General features: G+C 38.1%; 1 protein-coding gene across 1 annotated transcript; it reads right to left on the reverse strand.

The window, feature by feature from the left end:
- Positions 1-1,956: 1,956 nt before the first annotated feature.
- On the reverse strand, positions 1,957-15,614 carry LOC130552731 (mucin-2). The gene is made up of 18 exons (XM_057331255.1): positions 15,503-15,614; positions 13,958-14,029; positions 11,445-13,855; positions 11,246-11,307; positions 10,908-11,059; positions 9,651-10,774; positions 9,453-9,514; positions 9,124-9,275; positions 8,026-8,990; positions 7,834-7,895; positions 7,504-7,655; positions 6,562-7,361; positions 6,370-6,431; positions 6,045-6,196; positions 4,869-5,902; positions 4,691-4,749; positions 4,452-4,612; positions 1,957-2,752 (listed from the first exon to the last, which is right to left on the reverse strand). Exons 1-18 carry the CDS (start codon positions 15,504-15,506, stop codon positions 2,622-2,624), a joined length of 7,617 nt encoding a protein of 2,538 aa, XP_057187238.1. The 5' UTR covers positions 15,507-15,614; the 3' UTR covers positions 1,957-2,621.
- Between the last annotated feature and the right edge of the window lie 11,702 nt (positions 15,615-27,316).

Consider the following 27,316-nt stretch of genomic DNA (forward strand, 5'->3'; position numbering starts at 1 on the left):
TGAAATTCTTACTATGTTCATTGTCAGAAGTCAGTAATGGACTAATTTATAACTCTATACATTGTCACCTCTCAAATAGGGTATTTTTTAAGTCTGGGCCAGTATTCTTAAAGCTTCTATACAATCCTCTCAGAAAGCTCTTAATTTAGCTTAAAAACTTTTTACGTAGGAGTCTTTTCAGGACCAATCTGAGAGCAACTGAGATCAACAGGCGGGGCTGACCCCCTTGCTATGTATGACACAGTCTTTTAAGGACTGGATTGGTTGGTTGGCCAAGAAGGAAAAAAGAGCGCTATTAAGTATAGGGTCATTAGTTTTATATTGCACATGTAGTTTTTCCTGTTTTACCGTACTCACGCACACATACAAACACGCACGCACGCACTATACTGTATATATATATTTTTTTACCATGCTGTTAATGTCAACGTTTTTGATAGAAAATGAACAGTGACACAATAAGTTTCTGTAAGTGCTGTAATTGTATGTGTGATCACTAAGGTTGTGACAGAACCAAATCATCTCTGCTGCATAGCTGCATTTAGTGATTTCTTATATTTCTGGCGCAATGGCATTTCTGCGCTGTCTTGGAGATGTTAGCGTCTCTAATAGGATCGGTCACAAACATGAACTCTGCACGATCTAATGTGTTGTGTCTTATTAACCTATTTTATAGCGCTTTTACAATTTGCATTGCATCAAAGCAGCTATACAAGAAAACCAAAACCAAGATAAACAAAAGTTGAACACACACACACAAAAACAATGACAATAAAAAATCAGATAATCCTTAAAAGTAATATGGAAATTGTCATGCATTGCAACACATTTCTTCTCACTTTTCGTGTTTCGTCCATTTTCTCTGCTGCTAAAGAGTTGTCCTCCTCACAACTCTTAATATTTTGGACCTTAAGAGCTCTTTTAAGGGAGAAGATGCTTTATGAATTTCTTTTTTCTTTACTAGGATCTTTTCTGTAATTTTAAGAGGAAATGCCCACATTTCTAAGAATTTTCTTAGAATTTTGTCACTAGGAGCAACTCTTTGCGCTAAGATTTGTCATGAATACGGGCCTGATCTGATCTTAAATTATACTTAAAACTTTCGAAGAGCCTTACAATTAACATCAACATACAACTTTTCAACACCGATTATTATCACGAAAGAGGAATTCAAATGAATACGCCCTCTGTTATATGCGGTCTGTCAGCTGACTGTCACAAGTCCCGTAAACGTACATGTTTGTTGAAGTTTTACTGTCTTAGTATTCATAATATGCTCTGGGGATTTTGACATTTGGGTGTGGCAGCATTCTATTTGTTTTTCATAAGCACACCTTTGCACTTGTCTGTCAATTCATGTAAAAAAATATACGTGAAGAATGTCCATTGTCTGCTTTGAGCATATCTGAAATGTAATGTTTGTTGCTTTTATGACGCGAATACTTATCAGACAAAAGCGCCAGTCCATCGTGTGCTTGACTGGGAGGTGGTGTTTTAGTTTCACATCTAAAAAAGTCTTCTTTTTTGGCCCAACCAGAGACAAAGGGTTTCCCACACCTGTGGCTAGTGATGGGGGAAATACTGGTCTAATCATACAGAGTACAGATTACACAGGTGACCAAACAGGCATTAGGCGACTATTGATCTTCATCTGATGCTAGTAGATCTGTAAAATAATAATTTTTATAATTGGTTTGTCTGTAATAACTTTGCCATAATGATTATGTGTTCTTGTAGCTGAGTTGTTGGTAAAATGTCCTTTAGATTATAAAAAGTAAGAAAGAAATGGTTCTCATAAGAACCTTTGAGTGAATGGTTCTTTGGGGAACCAAAATAGTTCTTCTATAGCTGTGAAGGCCCTTTGTACTACCTTTTGTACTACCAGTTGTTGTACGTGTAAGCATGTGTTTCTGTATGTGTGTTAAAAACAATCAACACTTCAGCAGGACATTTTATCAAATGTTTTTATTTTTATTTGTTATTTATATACAGTATATTCGTTATTGTTAAACATTGATCAGTTTCCTGTAAATGGGAAATTTTACTGTAATTCAAAATATTCTACAAAATAAATTACACTGCATGTGACTGCATGAACATCAGATAGATCAGACAGATACTAGGCTGTTGGTATTTAAAGGGTTATTCGATATGAAGATAGCATCTGAGTGTGCTTTTCAATTATTGCAAAATATTTAAATGTTTATTGGATTAAATTAAAATATGACATCTTGCAATATAAGCATATACTAGACAAAAAAAAAGAAGTTATGACAAAACTATTTTATCTTCTAGCAGTCGAACTCATGGCTGCTTTCATCAGAAAATTACAGAGGAAAAAGATCCACTTCTTCCTTCCAAAGAAAAGCATCAAAATCTAAAAAGTAATTTCCCTTTCCATTATTCGAACAGCCTGCTGTTAAATTAATATCTTGTTTATGTTACCTCAATAATTTAATTTTCGAGGAATAGTGCAATATCAGGCTTGTGTGTATATTGTCATAAAGCATATTTTTAGAGCAGGCTACTACAGTAAATACTTTATTAAATGCAATAAAACTTGCTGTATGTTTAATTTGCTAGCGCATATTTTGCTAAACTTTCACATTTGATTAAGTTATCTACAGGAAACGTCTTAATATTTTTGACATAATAATGAGGAATGTCACTTGGAGAAGACTGGGTTCAATCTTGAGGCCGCTGGAAGTGGTTTTAATTACTGTTGTCGCAACGGTTGTAGTTGTAGCTGTAGCTGTAAGAAAACCAAGCAACAAACACGCAAATTAGAACACCATGAAGACCAAACCATTGACCAAATATACACACATGTAATGAAATGTATTTATTCGAACACTGTAGGCTTTTGTGTGACCTATCTTTATTTCTAATTTCTATTATATTAGCTTTAGAATAAGTGATATTTGCCTAAATTCTGATTCTGGTAAAATACCAGGGCTGGTTCTGCTAGATCTCAGTGCTGGATTCTGTCGATCATAATATACTTCTAGAGAGACTAGAAAACTGGGTCCGTCTTTCTGGGACGATCCTCAAATGGTTCAGGTCATTCTTAGATGGGAGAGGTTATTATGTGAGTATAGGAGAGCATAAGTCTTATGGACGTCAATGACATGCGGAGTCCCACAAGACTCAATTCTTGCGCCACTCTTGTTCAGCCTGTATATGCTCCCACTGAGTCAAATAATGAAAAGGAACCAAATTGCATATCACAGCTATGCAGATGATACCCAGATTTACCAAGACTTATTGCCAAATGACTACAGCCCCATTGACTCCCTCTGCCAATGCATTTTGAAATTAACAGTTGGATGTGCCAAAACTTTCTTCAGTTAAACAAGGAGAAAACTGAAGTCATTGCATTTGGAAACAAAGATGAAGTTCTCAATGTGAAAACATACCTTGACTCTAGGGGTCAAACAACTAGAAATCAAGTCAAGAATCTTGGTGTGATTCTGGAGTCAGACCTTAGTTTCAGTAGTCCTGTTTGACCAGTAACTAAATCAGCATACTACCATCTCAAAAACATTGCAAGAATGAGATGTTTTGTTCCAGTCAAGACTTGGAGAAACTTGTTCATGCCTTTATTACAAGCAGAGTGGATTATTTCAATGGTCTTCTCACCGGCCTTCCCAAGAAGACCATAAAACAGCTGCAGCTCATACAGAACACTGCTTCCAAGATTCTGACTAGAACCAGAAAATCTGAGCATACAGTACTACACCAGTCCTCAGGTCCTTACACTGGCTTCTAGATACTTTTAGGATTGATTTTAAAGTACTGTTACTCGTTTATAAATCACTTAACGGCCTAGGACCTAAATACATTGCAGATATGCTCATTGAATACACCTAACAGACCACTTACATCATTAGGATCAAGTCAGTTAGATATACCAAGAGTTCACTCTAAACAAGGGGAATCGGCTTTTATGCTGCCCATAGCTGGAATCAGCTTCCAGGAGAGATCAGATGTGCTAATGATAGATGTGCATTAGCAACATTTAAATCCAGACTCAAAACTCGTCTGTTAAGCTGTGCATTTACTTAAAGAGCACTGAGCTTTGTCTGAACTGACTGCACTGTATTTCATATATAATCATTTTATTCTTAACTGTTTTAATTAACTTTAAATATTTTTTTAATCATTAATCAAAGGTTTTTAAATTCCTTGTTTTTATTGTTGTGATTATTTGTATATGATTATTTTTATGTAAAGCAATTTGAATTACCATTGTGTATGAAATGTGCTATATAAATAAACTTGCCTTATATATAAATAAACTTGCCTTATATATAAATAAACTTGCCTCGCCTAGAAGACTACAGGTATATTTTATAATATGTTCTAGATTCAATTTTTTTGGCACCTTATACTTACAAACTGTATTCTAAGGTGTAAATATTAGGATGTTTTGAAATAACTGTTAGACTTACCAGTACTGTTGACTGTAATTGAGGTAGGATTTATGTTCAGTGCCCCAACAGTTCCTGTTTGTACTGCGCTCACAAGATCGTTTTTGATCTGTTCGGTTGTTGGGGAGTCTTTAGTTGTGTAGTTGAAAATTATCTTTGTTGTGGTGATGATGGACCCACGGCTGTAATATATTTGTTTAGTTAGAGTGCTATACAGTGTACACACAATGTACAAGAAACATTGCAATTTCTGTATTTACCGGAATCCTTTAACATCCACTCTTATGAAGGCAGGATACTTTTTGTAGATTGGTTCAAGCTGTGGAAATGATAACAGACAAAAATGTAAATGTGGCATTATTAAGTATGTCCGTTTATAGTTTAGTTATTCCCATTTTTGTTAACGGTTTCTCTTGAATTGACAAGATTTGAACCTACCTTTTCCTTTACAAGCAGAACCCTACTCTTGTAGGGACTAGAGTTGGTGTCGAGGAGCTCTTCTGTAAAATTATCAGTGGAGCTAAACACCAGATCGGTCTGGACCACAGCTCCTGTTGCTGTGGTGGTAGTTGTAGTAGTTGTTCGGGATGTTGTAGATGTTGTTACTGTGACTGCAGCAGTGGTGCTGAGACTCGCTCTGGTTGTTGATGGTCCTGAAGTTACTGTAGTTATTGGTGTGGTGACTGTTCCAACTGTACTAACAGTTGAGCTAACAGAGGCGGTTATGGTTGAAGCAGAGGTAGAGTCTGTTAACTGTGGTGCTGATGTGGTAACGGCTCCATTAGAGGTGGATATTCCAGCAGAAGTTAATGTTGTTCTTGAGGATTGTGATGTAGATAATGGGGCTGCACTAACAGTTGAACTTCCAGTTGAAGAGGAAGCGGTTGACCCAAAGGTAGACACTGTTGATTGTGGTGATGTGGAAATTGCTCCAATAGTGGTGGATATTCCAACAGAAATTAATGTTGTTCCTGAGGTTGGTGTTGTAGAAGATGCAGCTGATGTTGATGAGGGAGTGAATGAAGCAGAGGTAGACGCTGTTAACGATGGTGCTGATGTGGTAACTGCTCCCTTAGTGGTGGATATTCCAGCAGAAGTTGATGTTGCTACTGAAAATGGTGTTGTAGATGATGCAGCTGTACTAACAGTTGAACTTGCAAAGGCAGTTGAAGAGGGAGCAGTTGATCCAAAGGTAGAAAGCGTTGATTGTGGTGATGTTGTGGGAAAAGCTCCATTAGTGGTGGATGTTCCAGCAGAATTTGTTGTGCTTATTGAGGATGGTGTTGTAGATGTTGCGGCTGTACTAACAGTTGAACTTCCAAAGACAGTTGAAGAGGGAGCGGTTGATCCAAAGGTTGACACTGTTGATTGTATTGTTGTCGTGGATGCCTGACTAGTGCTAAATGTTCCAGCAAGTCTTGTTGTAGCTGTTGAAGTCCAAGTTGTTGGTGCAGGAGTAGAGGTGGTAAATACTGTTTATAGAAAACAAGGTTAATTTTAGATTAAATTTCATGGTAGTCATGAATATGTGAATATTTTGAATCTTTAACAATATTTAGGTCATTTCATCATCAGTATTTTACTTTACAAAGGTCCCGTTGTTGTCAGACCTACCTGTTTCATTAACTGTAACAGACGCAGTATTTATGTTCAGGGAAGAGACATTATTAGATGCACTTAGTAAAGTGTTTGCAATGTCATTAGATGATGGTATAGCCTGTGTAGAGTTGAAGACTAGCTGTGTTTCAGTGATGACTGATCCAGGTCTGGAAAATATATTTTTAGAAACTGGATTAATTCTAAATATACAGTAACCACATGGTAATTAATCAATTAATTGCACACACTTGCTGTTTTTTACACACTCATCAACAGTACATAAAAATTGTAATGCATAATAATTTTTATAACGCATAAAAATACAATATACTGTAATTACCTGAATGCTTTAACAATAAGTCTTATGAAGGAGGCATACTTGGCCCTGTACACTGGTTCAAGCTGTAACAAAATTAAAGAATGTTGTAAGAAACTGAATTTGATATGAAAAGCTTTGTGTATAATCATTGAATGTAATAGTTGTTTATTACTTAATCACGAATCCCTTTCAGGAAGGAACATTTTTACTCACTGTTGTTTTCACGTGATTAGCCCTGGTATTGAATTCTGTAGAAGCTGGATTGCTGAGTTCACTACTAAACGTGTCCAAAGAGGTAAACATCAAACTTGTAAACACCTCATTTTGTGCAGCAGTTGTCAAAGATGATAATGTAGTTACTGTGGCTTGTGGTGATGTTGTGGAAGCTCCTGCAGCGGTGGAAGTGGAAATCACAGGAGTAGTTGTAGATAATGTTGTTTGTGCTGCTGTTGTGGTGAAAGCTCCACTAATGGTGGATGTTTGAGCAGAGTTTGTTGTTATTGTGGATGGTATTGTAGATGCAGCTGTACTAACAGTTGAACTTTCAGAGGCATTTGAAGAGGGAGTGATTGAAGTAGAGGTAGATGATGTTAAATGTGGTGATGATGTAGTGAAAGCTCCACTAGTGGTGGATATTTGAGGAGAATTTGTAGTGGTTGTTGAGGATGGTGTTGTAGATGCTACTGTACTAACAGTTGAACTTTCAAAGGCAGTTGAAGAAGGTGCAGTTGATCCAAAGGTAGATACTGTTGATTGTGGTGATGTGCTTATTGCTCCACTAGTGGTGGATGTTAGAGCAGAATTTGTATTGGTTATTGAGGTTGTTGCTACTGTACTAACAGTTGAACTTTCAAAGGCAGTCGAAGAGGGAACGGTGGATCCAAAGTTCGACACTGTTGATTGTGTTGTTGTCGTGAATGCCTGACTAGTGCTAAATGTTCCAGCAAGTGTTGTTGTGGCTGTTGAAGTCCAAGTTGTTGGTGCAGTAGTAGAGGTGGTTTCTGTAGTAATTACTGTTTATAGAAAACAAGGCTAACTTTAGATTGAATTTCATGGTTGTCATAAATATGTGAATATTTTGAATGTTTAATAATATTTAGGTTATTTCATCATCAGTATTTTACTTTACAAAGGTCCCGTTTTTGTCAGACCTACCTGTTTCATTAACTGTAACAGACGCAGTATTTATGTTCAGGGAAGAGACATTATTAGATGCACTTAGTAAAGTGTTTGCAATGTCATTAGATGATGGTATAGCCTGTGTAGAGTTGAAGACTAGCTGTGTTTCAGTAATGACTGATCCAGATCTGGAAATTATATTTTTAGAAACATTGTCATTCTGGATTCATTCTAAATATATCCACATGGTAATTAATCAATTAATTGCACTCACTTGCTGTTTTTTACACACTCATCCACAGTATATAAAAATTGTAATGCATAATAATTTTTATAATGCATAAAAATACAATATACTGTAATTACCTGAATGCTTTAACAATAAGTCTTATGAAGGAGGCATACTTGGCCCTGTACACTGGTTCAAGCTGTAACAAAATTAAATTAAGTTGTAAGAAACAGAATTTGATATGAAAAGCTTTGAGTATAATCATTGAATGTAATAGTTGTTTATTACTTAATCAAGAATCCCTTTCAGGAAGGAACATTTTTACTCACTGTTGTTTTCACGTGATTAGCCCTGGTATTGAATTCTGTAGAAGCTGGATTGCTGAGTTCACTACTAAACGTGTCCAAAGAGGTAAACACCAAACTTGTAAACACCTCATTTTGTGCAGCAGTTGTCAAAGATGATATTGTAGTTACTGTTGTTTGTGAGGATGTTGTGGAAGCTCCTGCAGCGGTGGAATTGGAAATCACAGGAGTAGTTGTAGATAATGTTGTTTGTGGTGATGATGTAGTGAAAGCTCCACTAATGGTGGATGTTTGAGCAGAATTTGTAGAAGTTGTTGAGGATGGTGTTGTAGATGCAGCTGTACTAACAGCTGAACTTTCAAAGGCTGTTGAAGAGGGAGCAATTGATCCAAAGGTAGACACTGTTGATTGTGGTGATGTACTTATTGCTCCATTAGTGGTGGATGTTTCAGCAGAATTTGTTGTGGTTATTGAGGTTGTTGCTACTGTACTAACAGTTGAATTTTCAAAGGCAGTTGAAGAGGGAGCAGTTGAAGCAGAGGTGGATGCTGTTAATTGTGGTGATGATGTAGTGAAAGCTCCACTAGTGGTGGATGTTTGAGCAGAATTTGTAGTAGTTGTTGAGGATGGTGTTGTAGATGCAGCTGTAGTAACAGTTGAACTTTCAAAGGCAGTTGAAGAGGGAGCAGTTGATCCAAAGGTAGACACTGTTGATTGTGGTGATGTGCTTATTGCTCCATTAATGGTGGATGTTAGAGCAGAATTGGTTGTGGTTATTGAGGATGGTGTTGTAGATGTTGCGGCCATACTAATAGTTGAACTTTCAAAGGCAGTCGAAGAAGGAACGGTGTATCCAAAGGTAGATACTGTTGATTGTGGTGCTGTTGTCGTAAATGCTTGACTAGTGCTAAATGTTCCAGCAAGTGTTGTTGTGGCTGTTGAAGTCCAAGTTGTTGGTGCAGCAGTAGAGGTGGTTTCTGTAGTAATTACTGTTAATAAAAAATCAGGATAATTTTAGATTGAATCTCATGAATACGTGGATATAGTGTACATTTAATAATATTTAGGGTAATTCATCATCAGGATTTTATTTAACAAAGATCCAGTTGTTGTCAGACCTACCTGTTTCATTAACTGTAACAGACGCCGTATTTATGTTCAGGGAAGAGACATTATTAGATGCACTTATTAAAGTGTTTGCAATGTCATTAGATGATGGTGTAGCCTGTGTAGAGTTGAAGACTAGCTCTGTTTCAGTGATGACTGATCCAAATCTGGAAAATATTTTTTAAAGACAGTGTTAAGCTGGATTCATTATTATAATTATAACCACATGGTCAATAATAATCGTTTATTGCACTCACTTGCTGTTACATACTCACCCAATTACACAGTACATAAAAATATAATAATGTTTATAATGCATAGAAATTACAATATACTGTACTCACCTGAATAATAAAACAATAAGTCTTATGAAGGAGGCATACTTGGCCTTGTATACTGGTTCAAGCTGTAACAAATTTTAGACCATTATAAGAAACTGAATTTTATATGAAAAGCATTAAGTATTATCATTGAATGTAATTGTTGTTTATTATTTAATCAAATATCCCTTAGAGTAAATTCAGTAAGTAAGTTTAACTCACTGCTGCTTTCACTTGATTAGCCCTGTCTTTGAAAGCTGTAGATGCTGGATTGCTGAGTTCACTGGTAAACGTGTCAGAAGAGGTAAACACCAATCTTGTTGACACCTCATTTTGTGCAGCAGTTGTCAAAGATGATAATGTAGTTACTGTGGCTTGTGGTGATGTTGTGGAAGCTCCTGCAGCGGTGGAAGTGGAAGTCACTGGAGTAGTTGTAGATAATGTTGTTTGTGATGCTGTTGTGGTGAAAGCTCCAATAGTGGTGGATGTTTGAGCAGAATTTGTAGTGGTTGTTGAGGATGGTGTTGTAGATGCTACTGTACTGACAGTTGAACTTTCAAAGGCAGTTGAAGAGGGAGCGGTGGAAGCAGAGGTGGATGCTGTTAATTGTGGTGATGATGTGGTGAAAGCTCCACTAGTGGTGGATATTTGAGGAGAATTTGTAGTGGTTGTTGAAGATGGTGTTGTAGATGCTACTGTACTGACAGTTGAACTTTCAAAGGCAGTTGAAGAGGGATCAGTTGATCCAAAGGTAGATACTGTTGATTGTGGTGATGTGCTTATTGCTCCATTAGTGGTGGATGTTTCAGCAGAATTTGTTGTAGTTATTGAGGTTGTTGCTACTGTACTAACAGTTGAACTTTCAAAGGCAGTTGAAGAGGGAGCAGTTGAAGCAGAGGTGGATGCTGTTAATTGTGGTGATGATGTAGTGAAAGCTCCACTAGTGGTGGATGTTTGAGCAGAATTTGCAGTGGTTGTTGAGGATGGTGTTGTAGATGCTACTGTACTAACAGTTGAACTTTCAAAGGCTGTTGAAGAGGGAGCAGTTGATCCGAAGGTAGACACTGTTGATTGTGGTGATGTGCTTATTGCTCCATTGGTGGTGGATGTTTCAGGAGAATGTGTTGTGGTAATTGAGAACGATGTTGTAGATGTTGCGGCTATACTAATAGTTGAACTTTCAAAGGCAGTTGAAGAGGGAACGGTGGATCCAAAGGTAGATACTGTTGATTGTGGTGCTGTTGTCGTAAATGCTTGACTAGTGCTAAATGTTCCAGCAAGTGTTGTTGTGGCTGTTGAGGTCCAAGTTGTTGGTGCAGCAGTAGAGGTGGTTTCTGGAGTAATTACTGTTAATAGAAAACAATGCTCATTTTACATTAAATCTCATGAATATGTGGATATAGAGTACATTTAATCATACTTGGGGTAATTCATCATAAGGATTTTATTTAACAAAGATCCAGTTGTTGTCTGACGTACCTGTATTATTAACTGTAACAGATGACGTATTTATGTTCAGGAAAGAGACATTACTAGATGCACTTATTAAAGTGTTTGCAACTTCATTAGATGATGGTATAGCCTGTGTAGAGTTGAAGACTAGCTGTGTTTCAGTGATGACTGATCCAGATCTGGAAAATATTTTTAGAGACAGTGTTATGCTGGATTCATTCTAATTACAACCACATGGTCAACAAAAATCATTAAAAATCAAAATTAATTGCACTCACTTGCTGTTTCTTAAACGCTCACTCAACTACACAGTACATAAAAATATATTTTTAATGCATAAAAATTACAATATATACTGTAGTTACCTGAAAGATAAAACAATTAGTCTTATGAAGGAGGCATACTGGGCCTTGTACACTGGTTCAAGCTGTAACAAATTAAAGACAGTTATAAGAAACATAATTTTGATATGAAAAGCAATAAGGATCATCATTGAATGTAATTGTTGTTTATTATTTAATGAAAGATCCCTTAGAGTAAATTCAGTAGGTAAGTTTAACTCACTGCTGCTTTCACTTGATTAGCCCTGGTATTGAATTCTGTAGAAGCTGGATCGCTGAGTTCACTGGTAAACGTGTCAGAAGAGGTAAACACCAATCTTGTTGACACCTCATTTTGTGCAGCAGTTGTCAAAGATGATATTGTAGTTACTGTGGCTTGTGGTGATGTTGTGGAAGCTCCTGCAGCGGTGGAAGTGGAAATCACAGGAGTGGTTGTAGATAATGTTGTTTGTGATGCTGTTGTGGTGAAAGCTCCACTAATGGTGGATGTTTGAGCAGAGTTTGTTGTTATTGTGGATGGTATTGTAGATGCAGCTGTACTAAAAGTTGAACTTTCAAAGGCAGTTGAAGAGGGAGCGGTGGAAGCAGAGGTGGATGTGGTTAATTGTGGTGATGATGTGGTGAAAGCTCCACTAGTGGTGGATGTGGAAATGACTGGAGTGGTTGTAGATAATGTTGTTTGTGGTGGTGATGTGGGAGCTCCTGCAGCGGTAGAATTGGAAATCACTGAATTAATTGTAGATGCTGTTGTTTGTGGTGGTAATGTGGAAGCTCCTTCAGCAGTGGATGTGGAAATCACTGGAGTAATTGTCGATAATGTTGTATGTGGTGGTGATGCGGAAGCTCCTGTAGGAGTGGGAACTTCTGGCGTAATTGTAGATACTGTTGTTTGTGGTGGTGATGTGGGAGCTCCTGCAGCGGTGGAAGTGGAAATCACTGAATTAATTGTAGATGCTGTTGTTTGTGGTGGTGATGTGGAAGCTCCTTCAGCAGTGGATGTGGAAATCACTGGAGTAATTGTCGATAATGTTGTGTGTGGTGGTGACGCGGAAGGTCCTGTAGGAGTGGGTACTTCTGTAGTAATTGTAGATGCTGTTGTTTGTGTTGGTGATGTGGGAGCTCCTTCAGCAGTGGATGTGGAAGTCACTGAATTAATTGTAGATGCTGTTGTTTGTGGTGGTGATGTAGAAGCTCCTTCAGCAGTGGATGTGGAAATCACTGGAGTGATTGTAGATAATGTTGTGTGTGGTGGTGATGTGGAAGCTCCGGCAGCAGTGAAAGTGAAAATCACTGAATTAATTGTAGATGCTGTTGTTTGTGGTGGTGATGTAGAAGCTCCTTCAGCAGTGGATGTGGAAATCACTGGAGTAATTGTCGATAATGTTGTGTGTTGTGGTGATGTGGAAGCTCCTTCAGCAGTGGAAGTGGAAATCACTGAATTAATTGTAGATGCTGTTGTTTGTGGTGGTGATGTAGAAGCTCCTTCAGCAGTGGATGTGGAAATCACTGGAGTAATTGTCGATAATGTTGTGTGTTGTGGTGATGTGGAAGCTCCTTCAGCAGTGGAAGTGGAAATCACTGAATTAATTGTAGATGCTGTTGTTTGTGGTGGTGATGTAGAAGCTCCTTCAGCAGTGGATGTGGAAATCACTGGAGTAATTGTCGATAATGTTGTGTGTTGTGGTGATGTGGAAGCTCCTGCAGCAGTGGAAGTGGAAATCACTGAATTAATTGTAGATGCTGTTGTTTGTGGTGGTGATGTAGAAGCTCCTTCAGCAGTGGATGTGGAAATCACTGGAGTAATTGTCGATAATGTTGTGTGTGGTGGTGATGTGGAAGCTCCTTCAGCAGTGGATGTGGAAATCACTGGAGTAATTGTAGATAGTGTTGTGTGTGGTGGGGATGCGAACGCTCCTGTAGGAGTGGGAACTTCTGGAGTAATTGTAGATGCTGTTGTTTGTGGTGGTGATGTGGGAGCTCCTGCAGTGGTGGAAGTGGAAATCACTGGAGTTATTGTAGATAATGTTGTGTGTGGTAGTGATGTGGAAGCTCCTTCAGCAGTGGATGTGGAAGTCACTGGAGTAATTGTAGATAATGTTGTGTGTGGTGGTGTTGTGGAAGCTCCTTCAGCAGTGGATGTGGAAGTCACTGGAGTAATTGTAGATAATGTTGTGTGTGGTGCTGTTGTGGAAGCTCCTTCAGCAGTCGATGTGGAAGTCACTGAATTAATTGTAGATAATGTTGTGTGTGGTGCTGTTGTGGAAGCTCCTTCAGCAGTCGATGTGGAAGTCACTGGAGTAATTGTAGATAATGCTGCGTGTGGTGGTGTTGTGGAAGCTCCTTCAGCAGTGGATGTGGAAGTCACTGGAGTAATTGTAGATAATGTTGTGTGTGGTGGTGTTGTGGAAGCTCCTTCAGCAGTGGATGTGGAAGTCACTGGAGTAATTGTAGATAATGTTGTGTGTGGTGGTGTTGTGGAAGCTCCTGCAGCGGTGTAAGTGGAAATCTCAGAAGTGATTGCAGTTACATTTGTTTGTGTTGCTGTCGTAGAAGGTCTTGTTGTGGAGTTGTCAGCTGTACTAATAGATGATGTTGGGTCTGTTGTTGAATTGGTCGTTTGAGAACTGACTGTTGCTAGAAAAGAAGAAATTTTACTTATAGGGTACTTGCAGGTGAAACAAAGTAATTATGCTTATTACATTTTTAAATTAATTGTTGTGAAGTTGTTTTACTTACTGATGAAAACAAAGAATAAGATACAAGCTTTTCTCTTCATCCTGGACAGAGCGAAATAGTGATATGTCTTGCCTGCAAAGTAAGCAATATGTCACTGAATATTTTTTTACACACTTTTTTATGGGGACCTTCTATAGACAAAATGATTTTTATACATTACAAACTGAATATTATATCTCCTAAACCTAACCCTGACACAACCCTTCACTGTAAAAAAATGTCACCAATTTTAGCTGCCTAATTTTTAATTAAATCAAATTAGCTTTATGAATTAATTGAACTCAATGAACTGACTTTAAAAATCGAGTTGTAAAATATGTTAATACATTATGTGCGTTAATATGTTCAGCTGCGGAAGCTGTTTGTTTTGCTAATGAACAAGGGCGAACACTGCGGTTAGTTTCGTTTTAAACGTCTCAAATAATTCGTCTTTAGGCTGAAAAATTTGTCACAGCATACTAGTTAGTTATGCTCTCGCGTTGTGTGTGTAACGTTATAATTTGTCAAAGACAAGCGCTAAAATCTCGCTGAGATCTGCAGGTGCGCATTTAGGCAAGCATACACGCACAACGTGAGCGTATTACTAAAATGCGCTGTTTGCTGTGACGGATTTTTTAGTCTCCGGACGAATGATTTGAGACGTTTAAAACGAAACTAACCGCAGAGGAGATCAGGAAACATAATTTAGCTAAACCATTGCCATGGCAGTACTACAAGTGTGTTGTGTTGACACGCCGGGCGGAAGGGGGGTGGGGTGCACTGTAACTCATTATCATTTAAAGAGACATGCACCAAAACGGGTTGCTGCGAGGATAGCTGTTTTTGACGAGGCAAAAATGTTTTTGTTTACACAGCCATTGAGTGTTTTTAAGCATAATATGTTTCAGACATTTCATGAAGACCCTAATAAATCATATCAACTTGTTGAAAGTGCTCATTTGATGTCCTTTAAAAAGTTTCGGGAAACGCAGCCCTGGACTGTCTGTCTATCATTAATCACTTCATATAAAATGAAATTAAGTATCAAATGATAATCAGCATACATACTTGTCCACTAATATGAATAGTATAGCAGCAATCCTTTTAAAGTAATATCCTACAGTGGCATAAAAATGTCCAGCGGAAATTCATTTTTAATCTTACTCTATAAACAGAAGAATAACATTTATAATGGCTTGTGATTGCAAACACTCTGACAAGCACGGAAATTCAGATACGCTTGAGAACGCCATGCACACAAAATAGCCTATTTCGTATTCCAATTAATTTCAATCAAACTGCAGTTGGTTTGTTTTGATTTAAGCCATAATAACTTGAAAAATACAGCTAACTAACACAATTAAAACATGATAACATAGTAAAAAACATTATTTTAAAATTTTATTAAAAACGGAGTCTTATATATATGAAGTAATATATGTACACACACACATTAAATGAATGCATCAATATATTCATTAAATAAAATAACTTAATAGTTAATACAGTTTTATTACTTCTCCAAATCTTTGCACAAAAATGAATCCATAAAAATGCAATCCTTACCCATTCTTGAGCTGATAAGTAGATTAATTAACTATTATAGAAAACAGTGGCGCTGGTCCTTAGTCCACTATTGTCTCGATTGCAGTAGGTATTCTTTGTACCAGTTCTTGCACCCGCCTTGCTTTACCTGTCCTGATACTGCTTCTTATATAGAGTGTGATGACGTCTTGATGGTCGGGTTTTTGTCTCTTATTGATATGCTCAGATAAGCTTCGGTATGTCTCTTTGACAGACGCAATGGATTTTGTTTATCTTTCGTATTGTGACCGTCAAAAGTATGTGTGCGTCGCGGAACAGTTCATCACAATTGTGTGGATGATGCCAAAGCAACTTGCAAGCTTTATAAATAGAAACTCACTAAAAGCTGAAAAATATTCGAACTGTAGGTTACTTCTAAGTTTAGATATATACTGAATTATGAAAATTAATATTGGTTATGCTGCTAATGCGAAGTTTATGACAGAGGTTAGAATTTTTGTAATTTGTAGCCTATTTAGACAACGTTCGGATTGTATTTACTTACCGTAGTTATTTCATTGACATAGCCTACAATAGTTTTATTTGTGTCGTCAATATTTAAATAGGCTACAATTCTTAAAATCCTGTATAATTGCGCGGCATATGAATTTCTTGTTATATTTGTTTTTAGCTGTGTGGCGCCATAAAGCTAAAAACCTTTTATTTCGATTTTTGATTTATGCTAGATGCAAAAATGTAGAAAAGTAAATATAAACTGTAGCAAATAAAATTATACATGAAAATAAAGAAATAGCCTAATATTTAGGGACAAATTCAGATAAATTCTTTATTGATAATCGAAAGGTATGAGCCCTACATTCTGAGTTTCACTGAAATTAAAGGTAATTTCCGAATGTACTCAAATGTAGAAGACTGGAATACCTAGATTTTTGCCTACTGTGTTCATGCAAATCACCACGAAGTGCGAGTTTGTCTCGTTCACGCGCTACTGTGTCAAAAGATCATGACTGCTACACGTGTGAGATGTCATATGAAGTCAACACAGAAAAAAACACGATTAACCAAATCATTCTTCACATTCTTTATTTTGAGGCCTTTCTACGGTACTTTACGACAGACACTGTCTGCTGGCACGTTACCGCTTCTCATGAATCTAATGAAAATGTGAAAAGCATCCCTGGCTCGTTGCTCAGTTAAACTGAACAGTTGGACTCCTAGATACGCATTGTTATATCACGATCCTATTTTATGGAATAAGTATGCCTTGGTTAAATGTTTATCAATGTAGTTTCATTATTAAACTATTTCGTGCTTAAAATGATTTTATATATGTTCCCTGGAGCATTTCCATCGATGTCACCTAAAATAGTCTGTTTATTGCACACATTGACATTTTGGGACAACATGACTCAACGCATTATTTAAGCGCATTATTTTTCACATTATGTATGGTTAGCATATTGACAGCTGGTATTTAACAGCTTATTTTTATTACTAAATTTAAACAGTAAATTACTATGAAACTCAAAAGAATTCATGAAACATAACAAATATAAAAGTTAAATGTAAATTTCCGATTTTAGTTAGCCAACAACTATAAACGCACTGCATAGTCATTTATTTGCCCAAAAGCTTTGTAGAAAAATTGATACTGGAATTTTAACATAAAATGTGTCAAAATTATTAGAATTTAAGATCGCTTTGAATTAGGGGTTATAACGTACAAGTCCATTTGCTTACGTCTATGGATGCGTGCACAACATGCTTTCAAATTTTTCCAATTTGAGCCGTCAAAGTTCACGTTAGACCACATTGCTAGGAAAATGTGTTGAAATAATAGCCTATATTCGACTTCTGGCTTAAATTCTGACATACATTTTAAGATAGCAAAAGCAGTAAGCTACAAAACAGTAAATTAGACATGTAAGTATACTTAACATAAGGAGTACAATTGTCTTCTATAGCTGCAATTGCTGTCATTCTTATCATTACTGTAAAGTCTAAGTATGTGGGTGTGATGGGTGTCACTAGCATCAACACGATTTTATTTCCTGGTTTGTGATGCTTGGTGTATTTTTTCAGGGTTGCTGTCAAAACAAACACATTTTAAAAATGTTAATAGTTTTCCTGGGCTGCGTTTCGCGAAACCTTGTTGACGCTACGTCGTTCTTAGTTATACCTTAAGCTGTACCTTATCGTATACGTGTTTCCCGAAACCTTCTTAGTTAAGTATATCTGTAAATCATACTTTCGTAAGGTTGGTCTGGACCGCTCTTAGCTATACCTTTTCGCCTTTGATGGTTAATACAAAAAGCTTTTCTACATCGCAGTTTAATTTCACATATAAAATTTTATATAATAATTTAATATAAAATTCTATTTAGTATTACATTTACATTTACATTTTTACTTTAACTTAGTTTTAATTTTACAAATAAAATACTCGGGTTTAATACACTCAGTAGGCTGTTGAATTGTTTTCATGAATAAAATTGTCATACACTGATGGTTGTTAGCGTTTTTAATTACAGCCTATTATCCCAAGGCACATCAGCTGGCAAACCATTTGACAGGAAAGGCGTAGTCTATATACAGGGAATGAATGTTATGGGGAGATTGGTCAAACTATGGCAGCGAGACAGCGAATATTAGTTGTCTTAAATCAAACACGGCGCCGTCCGCGGAGCTTAGTGTATTGCACAATTTCATTAGAGAACATTATAGTCCCCTGGCTACCATGTCAGAAGAGAAAATTCTACACAAATTTAGCCTGCCACGGGAGCAAATTCTGCAGCTCTTGCATCTTGTTGGCCCAACTTTGTCGAGACAAACTCGACGGAGCTAACCCCCTCAGCCCCGAAAATCAGCTGCTGCATGGCGGCTCTTCGTTTTTATGCCGCGGGGAGTTTTCTGAAGGTGTTTGGGGATGAATATGGGCTGAGAAAGACCTCGGTGCGGCGGTGCGTTCACTCGGTGACAAACATCCTGCTCCGTCGTGCCACCGATTACATACGTATGCCTTTCGCCAGACACGACGTGATGGAGGCACATCAAGGCTTCCATGCCATTGCGGGTGTGCCGCGAGTGATTGGCATTCTGGATGGGACACTTATCATACCCTATACACAAATGGGTGATTTACGCCAATAATGTGAATCAACACAGATCGTGGAAAACATAAACACACGATGGCAAACTATGAGAAATATAAATGACATTTTCAAAAACAAGCGAAGCCAAACAGCCAGTTAATGTACGCCTAGCTGGTTAACGCAGAAAACGTATGGCCGTGAGGGTGCGGGATCGGACACTATTTATAACAATATTATAAACACACACACACACACACACATATTTCTTTCTTTCTTACTATTTCAGTGAGCCCTGATAAATGCAATTTCTATTTCTAAAGCGTTTCTTTATAATAAACATCGTTTTCTCATACTCTACCCACTCTATAACGCAAGGCAGAGCAAACAATCGATTCTCGAGGCATCGACATCAACCTATTCAGCACCACCGCCAGGGACAGCACCTGCTAACCTCCTAAGGCAGTGGTCACCAACCCTGCTCCTGGAGATCGACCGTCCTGAAGATTTCAGCTCTAACCCCAATCAAACACACCTGAATTATAACAAGGTGTTCAGGTTTGCTTGATAATTACAGACAGGTGTGCTGAAGCAGGGTTGGAGCTGCAGTCTGCAGGACGGTCGATCTCCAGGAGCAGGGTTGGTGACCATAAGGTACAGTTCGGGGAACACGCTTAGAAAAGGTATAACTTGAATAGGTGTACCTTTAGAGTCTTCGTAGCGCGCTAAGAGACAACGTTATCGGGAAACGCAGCCCTGGTCTTTTTGATGTCCATGGCTGCCATTGATTTTATAATAAACTTTATTTAGCCGTGACATTGATTTGGTAGACTAAATTATGAACAGGATTTCTATTTCAGATTTGCCCTGATTTGATCTAAATGGTGAAGGTGAAACGAAATTAATGTTGGGAGTTATGTTTTTCATTCAGAAATACATAGAAATTTAGGATAACACGCGGATAACAGCAGATCAGTAGATTCATACGGGCGTAAAAATTATGCGGCAGTTTCTCAAACTTAAGTTTGTGTGTACTAAAACAAAACACCAGTAAAACCACGAACAACGAAAACAAAGCTTGCGATAAAAACTCGATATCGGCATGGCACATTCACCTCAATGTTGCCACCCTTACCATCGTCAATGTTCAATATGAAAGCATGCAGTCATCGTACAATGTCTCTCTTATTTATGTTTAATTGAAAGGGGCACGGTTACATTACACATTTCACGACACAATTATAATAGCACCAAAAAACCCCACACCTTTGTGCCACATGTGTCTTGCAACATACTGTATAGCCTAGTAAGTGTATGGCGATCTTTAAAGGTGTTTTGTAACAGGTTGGCGAGACTATTCAAAATCAATGAATGTACCTTGCGGCTTTCTATTCTTGGATGCATTCATATGGGCGTTTTATTCATCCTTAACTACTACAACACTTAAATCCATTACTCACTTAAAGAACGAGTTCAACACATAACAAAAGATAGAACGCGTGAACAAAGAGTGTAGCAAGATCAACTTTTATTCTCGTTTATTCTCTTCTCCTAACAATAGACAACTGTGTCTCAAAGCTTTTCCGCCTAAGGAGCTCTTAGTGACATCATTGAATACATTTGAATGTATTCAGTAATCGCTATGTAATGGTGACCTAAAACTACAATAAGCATATGACATTACAATTTTCAAACACAATATTGACATGATTCATAAAGCATAGCTTACATTTTGAATTCATTGAAATATTTTTACAGGCGTGTCTTGGACCACCTGGTGGCGCTCGAGTACCATTTTGAGGGGCACTAAATGATATGCTCACCCATGAAAACTGAAGCAAGTATTTCTTCTCACAAAAGATTAAAGAGCTAAATATAGCCCACATATGAAACCCTAAAGGTTGTCATACATGTTTGCCTCCTATTCTCTTCTAAGATTCAAAAGGTCTTTGACGTAAATGTCGCAATATGTATGAATAGAAACAAAGGCTTAAGATCATAGATTGCAGTCACGAAGATGTGTGAGGGTATAAAGACATAGGCCTATGTGGTTAAAATCTGAGTTTGGATGGAGCTAAATTTATTGTAAAAGAAAGGTGTATCATTAGTGCATTTCTTTAGTTTTAATCTAAGCCTTTGCATCCTGTGACAAATTTGAACATCATTTTCAGAAATTATGGTGAGTTTCATTATTTACTGTAAGCCATGAGCACAAAGAACTTTCCAGCAGTCTGCAATAAAATCAGTCAAAATCAATCAACAGTTCTCAAGAGAGCAAATATTCTGGGCATATTCATTTTAGAGATCTACATTTACTGTCTCTGATTAATTTTCTAATTTATGCCTATTTTTATGGCCAAGGAAAACATCTGAGAAAATTATGAATAACTGAGAACTGACCGATGATAGGGCAATACATTTTTCCTTGAGGGAAGCTATTTTTAGTACATTAAAGTACTTTATGATTGGATATAATGTAGGACTTTGCCAAACGAAGGCTGCCTCTTACAAACAAGAGATCACAGATACAGACGTGCTCAAATTTGTTGGTAACCCTCAACAAAAAACGAAGAATGCACAATTTTCTCTGAAATAACTTGAAACTGACTAAAGTAATTGGCATCCACCATTGTTTATTCCATATTTAATAGAAATCAGACTTTGCTTTTGATTTTTTAATTCAACATAATATTGTAAATAATAAAACAAATGAAAATGTCATGGACAAAAATGATGGGAACCCTAACTTAATATTTTGTTGCACAACCTTTAGAGGCAATCACTGCAAGCAAACGTTTCTGTAGCTCTCAATGAGACTTCTGCACAGGTAGTTTGGCCCACTCTTCCTGAGCAAACTGCTCCAGCTGTTTCAGGTTTGATGGGTGCCTTCTCCAGACTGCAAGTTTCAGCTCTATCCATAGATGTTCGATAGGATTCAGATCAGGACTCATAGAAGGCCACTTCAGAATTGTCCAATGTTTTGTTCTTATCCATTCTTGGGTGATTTTAGCTGTATGTTTTGGGTCATTATCCTGTTGGAGGACCCATGACCAGCTTTCTGACACTGGGCAGTACGTTTGGCTCCAGAATGCCTTGATAGTCTTGAGATTTCATTGTGCCCTGCACAGATTCAAGGCACCCTGTGCCAGATGCAGCAAAGCAGCCCCGAAACATAACCGAGCCTCCTCCATGTTTCACTGTAGGTGTGGTGTTCGCTTCTTTGAAAGCTTGATTTTTTCGTCTGTGAACATAGAGCTGATGTGACTTGCCAAAAAGCTCCAGTTTTGACTGATCTGTCCAAAGGAAATTCTCCCAGTATGATTGTGGCTTGTCAATATGAATTTTAGCTAATTCCAGTCTGGCTTTTTATGTTATTCTTTCAAAAGTGGAGTCCTCCTGGGTTTTCTTCCATGCTCAAAAAGCGATGGATGGTGCGATCAGAAACTGATGTACCTTCACCTTGGAGTTCAGCTTGTATCTCTTTGGCAGTTATCCTTCTGTTCAATCTGGGGTTGATTTTCCTCTTGTGGCCGCACCCAGGGAGGTTGGCTACAATTCCATGGACCTTAAACTTCTTAATAATATTTGCAACTGTTGTCACAGGAACATCGAGCTGCTTGGATATGGTCTTGTAGCCTTTACCTCTACCATGCTTGTCTATTATTTTCTTTCAATAGGCTGAATGACTGATTACAAGATTGGATACATGTGTGATACTAATTAAAGAAACTAATTAGTTTGAAATATCACTATAATCCAATTGTGTATTATCATTTCTAAGGGGTACCAACAAATGTGTCCAGGCCATTTTAGAATATCTTTGTAGAATAAGCAATAATTCATCTCTTTCCACAGCTTCTTTGCTTTATTCTATGACATACCAAAGGCATGCAAGTATACATGATACAATAGCTTTTAATTTCATCACTCTTCAGGAGGAATGAAGCATTATATCAATGAGCTGTAAGGCTACCAACAAATTTGAGCACGTCTGTATGTATTTAGACAGTGACACTATACAGGTACATCTATTTGTACAAACACACACACAGATGTTTCAGTGTACTGTGTACTTCAAAGTGGGTGTGTCTGAAACAAGAGTTTAATCTGTCTGCACAGCTGCCACCCATGTGAACCTGAGATCGATAAGCTCAGTTTTTGAAATAAAAAATGAATACACCGTATGCGTTTGACAATGATAACATCAAAGGTGTGCCAAAAAAGAAGATAGCTTTGTCAGTTGTGAAGCTGCCCCCTAGCATGCATATTTTGAGACAACCCCAAAGATAAAATGATTTTGTCTCCAAACACAGGCTTGCGCTCATAGCATTTGTTGTTTCCAGAATGTGCTTTAGAGTTCCAATTAAAGCACCAAGGTGGCTAACACAGAAATAAAGAAAATAAAGATAAAGGCTTTTGCAAGAATTTAGTTAAGAATGTTTTCAATGCCTGGCCCGACGTAAAGTCAGAATAGCTTTAGGGCAGGTCTCACACATACAGTCATGTGGAAAACAGACATCCATCATTACCTGCAATTCCAACTAAATTGATCTCGCTTATCAGACATGCAAAAAGAACACAGTGCGCGCACACACACACACGCACACACACACTAACAGGCATGTATGGGTGGTCCTAATGAGAACCATAGGCTTCAGATGTCATATCAAAGGAGTACTAATGGTTAACCTGTGAAAACAAAGAGTCAGAGGGCATTGCATTTCAAAAGCATTCAATCTGAGCACATCTGGATGAAAACCTTGAAGAAACTAGAGGTTTACAGTTGTTAGATTTTAATCTATAATTTGAATTGTTTCATCTGGAGTCAGACTTGCTTTGCACAGGTGCTGGATCTTAGTTGTACTCGTAAATAAAATGTGTTTATTGAATCATTTTCACTGTGCGTGTCAGTTAAAGGTGCTGTGTGTAATTTCTTGGATGATCAATTGATAGAAATGCTATATAATATACATAATTATGTCTTCAGAGGTGTACAAAGACCTTACATAATGAAATGTTTTTGCTACCTTAGAATGAGCTTTTTTTTATCTACATACACCGCGGGTCCCCTTACAGGGAATTCACCATGTTGTTTCTACAGTAGCCCTAAATGGACAAACTCCCCTACAGAGCACATTTCGTAAATACTTTATTTCCTTCGACAACAAAGCGAAAATGTGACGACATCTTAGTTCTGTGTCAGCCACTCTAGTGCTTCAATAGGGAGGGTGGAGTGTAGAGCTGGGCGATATATCGTGCAATTCTTATGTTCAGTTTCCTCAATGAATTACGCTTAAATGCCGCAACATCTGAAAGCCAGAGGGCGCTCTCGCACAGAAACTCGAATATAGGACACAGAAGAAGAACTATTTACACACAGTTCCAGCAAATGCCAATGGTCATATTCTATCGCTGTTCTTCAAACCCTTCCAGGTATTTTCATGATAATAAAGTATATTTAAAATGATGATGATTGACGAGTGTTGCTTTTTCAAATGCACATTATAAGCGACTCAATCTGGAAGTGATTTTAGATCGAGCAGTACTTCCTACTGATCTAAGAGCCGTAGTTCACAGAAGAGCTGTGCATTTAAACACAGAATCGATTTAGACATGCATAATTAGGATGAATCACAATATATATCGTCCAGCCCTAGTGGAGTGAGCCGTTGATTGCAATTCACAACCTCACTGCTAGATGCCACTAAATTTCATACACTGGACCTTTAATTGAGCCATATTGTTGTTTCAAATAGGCACTGCTGTTACAAAGCATCAGGGGATGTTAACAAGGAGAGGCTGCTGGAATTTTAACTGAGATTAATTTTGTAAACCCCCTCAGTCCAGCAACAATCTATTCAGTTTCAAGAATCACCCACACACGTTTACTTATCTTTCCAAATGACATTCCACAGACTTATAGTATTGTTTTCATACACAAAATGTTCACACAAAATAATCTTTTTTTTATAAATGATGATGTCTCCAAAAGGAGGTTTGGCTCAGATTTATCAATGTCAGGAATATGCACAATGGATAAATATTAATATTTACATAAAATGTTTAACCCCAAATCTTGTTGTTTGACTGTTGAATGTATTTTTAATGGTCTTGTAAATTGAGTTTTTGCTCAAATAAATCTAGAAACGTGACACTCATTTCCTTCTTTTAAAAACTTATAAAAGCAGCACGAGTGTACCATAAACTGTGTAAATGCATCAAGAAGCAGTTTGTTTTGAACTGTGAAAATATTAAGATGAGAGCACAGAAAGTAAACAGTGTGTCATATCCTTTGATGACTGTTGAAACTATTAAACAGACTGAGCTTTATTGGTTATTTTATTGGTAATAAAAGCACTTTACAACAGTTAACTGCAATAAAAGGGTTTAATGGAGTTGGAGATTTCTGCGTAGTCTAATGTCCAGGCCTGTGTTGAATGTTTGGTGTCTGGATGAACATCATCTTTGCTCTCTATTATGACAATTGACTTTTTAGACCATACTGATCTTATCATTTAAAAAAAATGAATTTCCGTTCGGAAACTCCGGCCACAGTTTCTTGATGAACAAACTTAAGTCTCTGAAGTGCGCAACTTCTGTGCCACTAGAGACCTTAGAGTCTGTTTACTTGATGTGCCCAGCTTCGGTTCAACCAATGACATACATTTGGGGCGGGGTTACCTGTTTATCTGAGCAATTAAAGGTGTTTTGGCACATACACTCACCTAAAGGATTATTAGGAACACCTGTTCAATTTCTCATTAATGCAATTATCTAATCAACCAATCACATGGCAGTTGCTTCAATGCATTTAGGGGTGTGGTCCTGGTCAAGACAATCTCCTGAACTCCAAACTGAATGTCAGAATGGGAAAGAAAGGTGATTTAAGCAATTTTGAGCGTGGCATGGTTGTTGGTGCCAGACGGGCCGGTCTGAGTATTTCACAATCTGCTCAGTTACTGGGATTTTCACGCACAACCATTTCTAGGGTTTACAAAGAATGGTGTGAAAAGGGAAAAACATCCAGTATGCGGCAGTCCTGTGGGCGAAAATGCCTTGTTGATGCTAGAGGTCAGAGGAGAATGGGCCGACTGATTCAAGCTGATAGAAGAGCAACTTTGACTGAAATAACCACTCGTTACAACCGAGGTATGCAGCAAAGCATTTGTGAAGCCACAACACGCACAACCTTGAGGCAGATGGGCTACAACAGCAGAAGACCCCACCGGGTACCACTCATCTCCACTACAAATAGGAAAAAGAGGCTACAATTTGCACGAGCTCACCAAAATTGGACAGTTGAAGACTGGAAAAATGTTGCCTGGTCTGATGAGTCTCGATTTCTGTTGAGACATTCAAATGGTAGAGTCAGAATTTGGCGTAAACAGAATGAGAACATGGATCCATCATGCCTTGTTACCACTGTGCAGGCTGGTGGTGGTGGTGTAATGGTGTGGGGGATGTTTTCTTGGCACACTTTAGGCCCCTTAGTGCCAATTGGGCATCGTTTAAATGCCACGGCCTACCTGAGCATTGTTTCTGACCATGTCCATCCCTTTATGACCACCATGTACCCATCCTCTAATGGCTACTTCCAGCAGGATAATGCACCATGTCACAAAGCTCGAATCATTTCAAATTGGTTTCTTGAACATGACAATGAGTTCACTGTACTAGAATGGCCCCCACAGTCACCAGATCTCAACCCGATAGAACATCTTTGGGATGTGGTGGAACGGGAGCTTCGTGCCCTGGATGTGCATCCCACAAATCTCCATCAACTGCAAGATGCTATCCTATCAATATGGGCCAACATTTCTAAAGAATGCTTTCAGCACCTTGTTGAATCAATGCCACGTAGAATTAAGGCAGTTCTGAAGGCGAAAGGGGGTCAAACACCGTATTAGTATGGTGTTCCTAATAATCCTTTAGGTGAGTGTATACATGTAATTCTGTTTCCTATATTACTGTAGAAATCACACACATCTAGGTGTCCTGATATTCTGCCCCAACATGCAGGTCTTTCCTGTTCAGCCTTTCCTTAATTTCCTTCCTTCTCTCTTTTTTCTCCTTTTCTCTCTCTCTTTCTTGTCTGCTACACCCATGAGCTGTAATGTAATTCAAGTCTTCCCTATACTTAAGGCTAACCACAGCCTTCCAAACCAATGCTGTGAAGAGAGACTGCCTTTACCACCAGACTTCAGCTTTCATGTGCAAACACAGTGCTGTGGGTACAAGCATGGCACGTTCAAAGTGGCCATTTTTTCAGCCAAGCTCTGCAGGCGTGTACAGTTGGAGTGCCTTGAATTCATGTGTCTTTAAGATTCAAGGCACTGCAACTATAACAACAAACATGCTTTAACTCAGCCAGCATCCATAATATATACGCAGTAGTTTGCATTCTGAAGCAGGTGACTTTGGAAAGCTCTGCCCGTTTGTTGTTGTTTCTGAAGCACTGACGCGACGCAATCAGCCCACTTCACCTGTTTCTGATCGAGCATGCAGATGCAATGCGTTTAAGTGTCAGTGCAATGTGCGTGTGCGGATGGGATATTAAAGAAACACCCCCTCCAGCTGCGAAAACAAGTGTGGCACATCTGGATGAAGGTGATTGAGGACATGCAGCGTAACACGCGTGTGTGTTGAGATATTATTCTGATTTACAAGTCAACCAGTTCCTATTTTAGTTTTTAATGTTCAGGTTAAGTTTCTAATTTCAGATCAGCTTTTCAGAAGGAGAGAACAC

The sequence above is a fragment of the Triplophysa rosa genome, linkage group LG4 (assembly GCF_024868665.1).
Source record: "Triplophysa rosa linkage group LG4, Trosa_1v2, whole genome shotgun sequence".
Lineage (NCBI taxonomy): Eukaryota > Metazoa > Chordata > Actinopteri > Cypriniformes > Nemacheilidae > Triplophysa > Triplophysa rosa.

What these genes read in the sequence shown, in the direction of transcription:
- LOC130552731 (XM_057331255.1), bottom strand. An exon ending in TGTTACAGTTAATGAAACAG is followed by an intron (nt 7,362 to 7,503) that starts GTAGGTCTGACA and finishes TTCTATAAACAG; the next exon opens with TAATTACTACAGAAACCACC. An exon ending in CTTATTGTTAAAGCATTCAG is followed by an intron (nt 6,197 to 6,369) that starts GTAATTACAGTA and finishes TATATTTTCCAG; the next exon opens with ACCTGGATCAGTCATCACTG.